General features: G+C 37.9%; 1 protein-coding gene across 1 annotated transcript; it reads right to left on the bottom strand.

The window, feature by feature from the left end:
- Window positions 1-3,319: 3,319 nt before the first annotated feature.
- Window positions 3,320-7,328, bottom strand: LOC138359935 (uncharacterized). Its single transcript, XM_069319803.1, has 2 exons — window positions 6,637-7,328; window positions 3,320-6,140 (listed from the first exon to the last, which is right to left on the bottom strand). Exon 2 carries the CDS (start codon window positions 4,680-4,682, stop codon window positions 3,357-3,359), a length of 1,326 nt encoding a protein of 441 aa, XP_069175904.1. The 5' UTR covers window positions 4,683-6,140; window positions 6,637-7,328; the 3' UTR covers window positions 3,320-3,356.
- Between the last annotated feature and the right edge of the window lie 215 nt (window positions 7,329-7,543).

Raw genomic sequence — 7,543 nt, 5'->3', positions numbered from 1 at the left:
CTGCTGTCCGTTGTGGACGATTGTGTCTGTTAGGAGTCGGTGGGTCTTGTGGAGTTAGAGTGTCTTGAGGTCTCTCCGGATCTAACTGCAGCTGGCTCACTGATTCCATGTGGATGAGTTTGTCCAATGTCTTCAGTGAAGTTGTTCCTTTAGACAGGATTTTGACTATTCTCAAAATCCCCTGGCTATCTGGATGGACTGAGACAACTTTACCTAATGGCCAGTCAGCCCTAGGGCCATCACTGTCTACCAAGACAATATCGCCAGGTTGGAGATTAGATATATTATGTGGGACATTGGCCCCCGTAGTGTTGTTCTCGTAGAAATGTAAGATATTCTTTTGTCCAAACATCATTTCATTTTTGGATTATGCTGGACAGACACATATACCTCTGAACCAACTCGCTCTGACCCACATATGAGGGATCTCTGATCTCATCATCCAATACAGATGGTACTGGAGTCAGAAGTCTTCCATACATTAGGTGGGCAGGACTTAATGGCTCATGTTGAGTAGGATCATCAGACAAGTAAGTCAACGGCCGGTTATTCACCCTTGATTCTATTTCCGTGATTACTGTCTGGAATTCTTGAAGATTGATTTTCTGATGGTGTAGAGATTTTCTCAAGGATCTGTTGACAGTTCCTATTAACCGTTCATAAAATCCTCCATGCCATCCTCCTCCATGGGCTCTCGGAGGGATAAATTTCCATCTGCAATGACGCTGTTCCAGTGTGGAAGTAACTGCAGGATGGGAACAGATTTCTCGTAGACATGCTTCTCCAGCTACCAAGTTTGCTCCATTATCTAAAATCATCAGCTTAGGGCATGATCGGCGTGCTGCGAATCTGCAGGAAGCTTGAATAAATGATTGAGCAGTCATATCGGGTGTTACCTCTAGATGTACTGCTCTGGTGGTAGCACAGGTGAACAGACAGATGTATGCCTTGATAGGTTGCTTATCTGCAGTCCCTGTTAGATATATTGCTCCTGTATAATCTACTCCTGACGTTTCGAAAGGTTGTAGATGGACCACTCGTTCCTTTGGCAGGGGTGGTGGCTCTGGATAAGAGCAAGTTCTTGCATCGTACCTTCGGCATATCATGCAATTCTTCAAGATTGATTTGACTGACTGTCTTCCCTGAGGAATCCAGTACTGCTGTCTGATTTGTGTGAGTGTGTCTAACACTCCTCCATGTTTGATGATTTGTTGATGTGTATGCAACACAATCAACCTTGTGATCCAATGATTTTTTGGTAAAAGCCATGGATGCACGGTATCTAGATTGATATCTGCGTGTTTAAGTCTCCCTCCACAACGCAGAATGTTGTGATTTTCTTGGTCTATCCACAGACCGAGATTGTGTTTTAACTTATGCGGAAGATTTTCATAGTTATTCCCATAAGTTTCTCTCTGGGCTTGTCTTACCCAATAGATAAGTGCATCAGGAAAAGTGTATTTTATACCTTTTTTCCTGAGATAATGAAACACGTTCTGTGTTACATTGATTAATTTGATGAGCGAGGAGTAACGAGTACAATCCAAGACTAATATTTGAGCTTGCTGCCTGGTGGTAGTTATGGTTTGTGTCGTAATGACGTGTGGCTTTTGTTCAGGCCAACTACCATTCACTAACCATCGAGGCCCATGAAACCAAATATCTGCCTTTGCAAACTGTTTAAATGTCATACCTCTTGATAAGAGATCAGCTGGATTATCCTTTGTTGGTACATGCAACAATTGAAAGCCTGCGGAAATTTCTTTAATTTCCGAGACGCGATTTTTTACATATGGAGTTGGACAGTTGTCGTTTCGTACCCATTGTAAGACAGCTTCATTGTCAGACCATATAATGACATCTTTGATGTTCATGGTAGACAAGACTTGTTTGATATGTACTGCTAAGCGTGTGCCAGTTAACAGTGCTGTTAGTTCCATCTGAGGCAAAGTTCTCTTTTTTAATGGAGCGACTCTGGCCTTAGAGGTGATAAGATATGATTGATTAGAAGTCACTAAGTAAGCACAAGCTCCAAAAGCTTTGGCTGACGAGTCTGCGAATACATGTAGTGATACTTCTTCATTTTCCTCGACTATGTGTCTCGGAAAGATTATCTTTTCAACTAAAGTTTGTTCTTGAGCCACTTCCATCCAAGCTTTTTGTAACTGGATTGGTAGTGGATCATCCCAACCAACCTTAGCCTTCCATGCTTCTTGCACCAATAAACGCCACTTGATAGTCAAAGGATTTAGTAGACCCAGTGGGTCGAATACTTTGCTAACTTGTGAAAGCAAATCCCTTTTTGTAGTGATGTTGTAATTTACTGGCACAGATTTGATCGATATTGTGTCCGAGATTAAATCCCAATCCATACCTAACACCTTTTGTGATTCTGGTACGTGATATTCAGGGTAATCTCTTGCTATTTGATTATTCAATGTTGCATTATTAGAGGCCCAAGATTGTAGTGGCATGTTGGCACCTTGTAGCTCCTTGTTGGCCTCTTGATATAATTGTAACAGTTCAGTAGTACTGTTAACTGTCCCTTGAAAATTATCTACATATAGATTTTGACTGATTTCAGTCTTACAGGGACTTGATGATTTCTTCAGATGAGTATCTAGAGTTGCTTGCAACAGAAATGGACTGCTTGTCGCGCCGAAAAGAACTGAAGAGAATCTGAAAGTCACTACAGGACTATTGACATCTTCTGGGTTCTCTACCCATAGAAACTTAGTGAAGTCTCTATCTTCTTCCTGCAAGCCAACTCTTAGAAAGGCCTTACTTATATCTGCTGAATACGCATATTTGTTAAGTCTAAACTTCAACAGTATGTCATACAATTTCTGAGTTAGACTTGGACCTGTTTGCAAACAATCATTTAGACTGGTTCCTTGGGGTCCAGATTTAGAGCTACAATTAAAAACTATCCGTAAAGGAGTCGTTTTTGATTCTCTCATTACAGCCATGTGTGGTAAAAAATGGCCTGTTTGCGTATTGTCATGTTTCACGACTTCGATGAATTTATTCTTTAATTGTTGAGCAATAATCTCATGATAGAGTTTTAAATGCTCAGGCCTTTTTCTTAGCTTTGCTAATTGAGATTTAAATTGACTATAAGCCATGTGATAATTGGTAGGTAAGGTTTTATGGTTGATTTTCCATGGTAGCCTTACCCAGTACTGTCCATCATAGTACTGTACAGTTTCTAAGTATTGATTATATGCACAGACATCATCAGGACTTGGTTGTTCAGGAATTATTCCTATGGCATCAAGTTCCCACAATTGAGGTACAGATTCTAATCCATCATCAATCATGTGGGGGATTTTAAGTGGTGACTGTTCTTTGCCTAGTCATGCCACTATTACAGTTTCTGTATGATGTGATTTTTCAGGAGTTGAAGGTTCAAGATCTAGTATAGGTCCTGTCATCAATATGCCTCCTGCTGATTTGAGTATATTCATACCCATAGATTCTTCTGATCCCAGAATGAATCGATGATAGTAGTCAGCTCCAATCAGGATTCCGATATCCCCTATGTAGTCAGAATCAAGTAGAGGATCTGCTAATTGGATTCCTTTTTCTTTTAGGAATTTAATTGTGGCTGTCAGACCAGTCACTTCCATTTCAGTAGGAATTTTATCAACTACTATGGCTTCTACTGTCCTTTGGGATGTACCTAGACAGACATTGAGTTTTACTACTGGAAAGGTTCTACGACCAGAATTAGTAAAAAACCCTGATATGGAGGTAGATACTTGCTTTGAAGATTTAAGTTGTAAATCTTCTGCCATCTTTTTACTGATAAAGGTTTTCTGTGACCCTTGATCAAAAAAGCCTCTAGTTGGAATACAAATTCCTTGATTGCATAGTTCTAGCTGTGCAGTAGGCAATATGGCTGCTGTAACAATTTCTGTATCCAAGTCGTTGACATTGCTCATTACTGTACAGAATTGTACGGCTGTTGTGGTATTATCATCTTTGGGCTTTGCCTGAGATGCAGGTTGATTATTGGAAGTCTGGGATCTGGATTGAGTGTTAATATCACTACAGAGTGCTGTGTGATGTACACTTTTATGACAATATTGGCAGTTTTGCAATGGAGTGTTACACTCACTTGTATCGTGCTTCCGTAGACAACGGATGCACCTGCTTGGAGATTTCAGTCGATCGATTCGACTGGCACGGCCTTCATAAACTGTGCATTGATAAATGGTATGTGCTTCTTGACAGAATAAACATTTTGGGGCACTTGTAGCTCCTTTTGTCTTATCTGTCTTAGGAGCTTGGTTTCCTACAGTTCTGTTAACTGTGGGGGATATAGCATAAGAGCCAACATTATTCTGTTTCCACTTTGCAGAAGAGGAGTTTTGTTGCCTTGATTTTTGACTGCCATTTTGGACATTTTTGTTTTTGTCCGTAGATTCACCTTTGGGGATTTTTTCTTGAGATCTAAGTTTTCCTCGGCTTCGTAATCTTTGTACGTAAGCTCGAAGTCCATCAAAGATTTGGCTTTGTGATAAGATGTTGTTACAAGTATGTAAAACTTGTAGGTAAGTAATTACATGCAAGTAGGTGATACAAGCATGTAACACTTGTACTCCTCCAAGGATTTCCTTAAAGGATGAATTGTATCTGTAATAATGTGTATCTACATTATTCATGATGTGATGAAGCATTTTGCTTTTTCTTTTTTTTTCTCGGCTTTGCCTTTTCTATTAAGTAAGTCTCTTTGAGATGCTTGATTAATTTCAGATTTTCTGAGGCTGCTTTCACTCCAGTGAAAGCATGAGATTAGGTGATCAAGACTATATTCTTGGATTAAGATAGTTATCTTAGATGGATGATAATATTTGTATTGACATTGTCAATGTGTTGTTAGCCTTTCAGATTGTGATGTGAGATTAAGATTGGTCTTAATCCCCAATTGTAGACTATTGTAGCCAAGTGATGATGACATTTGTCTATCACCTGATTTAAATGGTCTTTAGGCTGTAGATTCAAGTGAGTTTTTAGACACTTTGTGTCCTTTTCTTTTCTGTTTCAGCTGCTGGTGGAATACTGTTAGCCATTTTGACCTTTTCCGAGTTTCGGAGATTCCGAGATTTTTCTCTTTTTTCTGATAAATATGTTTGATGTTAATGTATTTTGATAAATGAGCTTTCCTGTCTACTTAGGTAATGATTCCAAAGATCGTCCTTCATTTCCTCCCTGGAATCTGGTTGTAGCAGGTGTTCAATTATCAAAAGTACTGTAATAATTTGATTTGTGACCCGAATGCACGAATGCACCAAGTTGGTAAATCCTGTAATAATTTTTTAAAAATAGTAAATGGCACTATTTTTGCAAAGTTATTACAAAATCTGTTACCATAATAATTGTTAGATAAAATACAGTAGAATGTCTACTGGTTTTACCTGGAATAGGGTTTGATACAGTTGATTATAGTTAGATTGTAATGATATGCTCTTACAGTGATGATAACACTTTTTTAAAGAATATTATGTAATGAGCAGCTCTGAAAATCAGTAGATTAGAGATAATGCTAGATAATACACTTAAATATATATGTAATGTTACCACAATGAGGTAGATAATGATATTTTATGATTAAGATGCAGTGCAGTGTCTTTGACACTGATATACTTAAGTACTGTTGTTTCTTAACACAAAACAGTATCAGTTTGTTATGAATGCTTACTAGTTAATGGATATGGTGGCTTAAGCCACTGCAAACTATTTGTTTACTTAGATATATAGCTATGATAAATATTGGCTGATAGCTAGGTTAGGCTAGAATATGTAAGAATTATTCCAATGCAAAATCAAGAAGTTTCTTATGTATTTGGCATTGAAATATTCGGTAAACGAATGATCATAAATATCTAGGTATAAAGGACCATTATTATCCGGTTCGAAGGACCATTAATGTGGGAAAAACCTGCTGGGATTGATATAAGAGGAGACTACCAGGGACTTGTACTGAACTAAATTAAAAAATTTACTGTCTGCAAATTAATTCAACTAAAATCTCTAGCTAGGGTTGTAAATCCTAGATCCTCTTTTCCTAATGACAAACTGTGGGCTGTAAGGGACAGGTGGGGTGAATGACTATGTTGATAGAAGTTCCAATCCACCTGTAGACAGGGATCTCACATCAGCTTGTATTTTATACAAGGATAAGATTTGATAAATTCAGTTATCTGACTGAACACTGGCTCTGTTTAAATCAGAGATTTAAACATACATAGTCTAACCTAGTACCATAACTTAACAGCCAATATGTACTTATACTATAAACAACAAATTAAATTGTAAAAGTATAATAAATGACCTTAAATGTAGTCTAAATACTGTCAAGTACTAGAAATTATATTCAATTAAATGAACTTATATGAATAACTTAAAAATTAACTAAGCAAACAATTGATAACTTAATTTATATATTCAAATATATATGCAGACATATTCAATTATATGATACAGTTAGCTTGAGTGAATCTCTTCCCACGCTATGGACACTTGTGAGGTTTTTACTTATTGAGGCTGAATTCTTTTCTGACAGAATGGACACTCATGAGGTTCAGTGCTTGGATAAGATTCACAGCTACACTACAATTTTAATAAACTTACTGAAATGTGAGGCTTAGCCTCGCTTTTTAACCAACAGACAGATTTATAGGATATTAAAGTTACACAAGCATACAATTGGCCAATCATACACTAAATAACCTTCAATATACTTCTCTGCCAGTCGGGGTGCCTGTCTGACAAGTTTGCCAGACTGATTAACTCTCTTGTCGAGTTTAGGCACGATATTTTGCTACAGCGTTGCTGTATGATGATCTGGTAGCGTTGCTACGTGATTATCCTGCAGTTGCAGAAGAATGATTCGAGATAAAAGTTTATGAATGAAGGTGGAGGAAACCGTGTCACTGATCTCCACTATACACTCTATTTTATGTGAATGTTCACGGATTTTCCTTGTAGATATTGTCCAGGTACTCCCCCAGTTCTAGAGAGTATTCACTGGCGATAAAAATGTTAGATAAGGTGTCCTTGAGCTGGTAATGTTCGCTAAGGATCAGTCACTTGTTCACTCATTTGTAAACAAACGCGGAGTGCCGCGAGGCATCGTCGTGGGCGCTTCTCGCCCCCCATCGCCCTGCCATGCTCTCTGAGCACGGTAGCCTTCAATGAATATTGATTGATTATTTTTACAGTCTAGACTTATTATTGAAATAAGATGTGATTATAATATAATTAGATATAAGATTTAAAGATTATAAGTAGTATTTGAAAGTACCACTGAATCTTATTAAGGATTCGATATTTTAATCCTACCGGATGTTGAATCAATGTTCCAATAGTTTTTTAATTAAGAAGTCCTTCTAGAAGCTTCTGGATCCTTGAAAGATCATGTACAAAGTCACGTAGGCATCAAAAGGGCCCCTGTTGCGTACGTGTTCAAGGTGCCATTGTCATCCAGGATCAAGCTATAATGAATCTTTAATGATTCTAATATGATTTTGATACGATT

The sequence above is a fragment of the Procambarus clarkii genome, chromosome 94, assembly GCF_040958095.1.
Source record: "Procambarus clarkii isolate CNS0578487 chromosome 94, FALCON_Pclarkii_2.0, whole genome shotgun sequence".
Taxonomy (NCBI): domain Eukaryota; kingdom Metazoa; phylum Arthropoda; class Malacostraca; order Decapoda; family Cambaridae; genus Procambarus; species Procambarus clarkii.
Note: the sequence above shows the minus strand (reverse complement) of the source record. Positions and strands in the feature narration are given on the sequence as shown.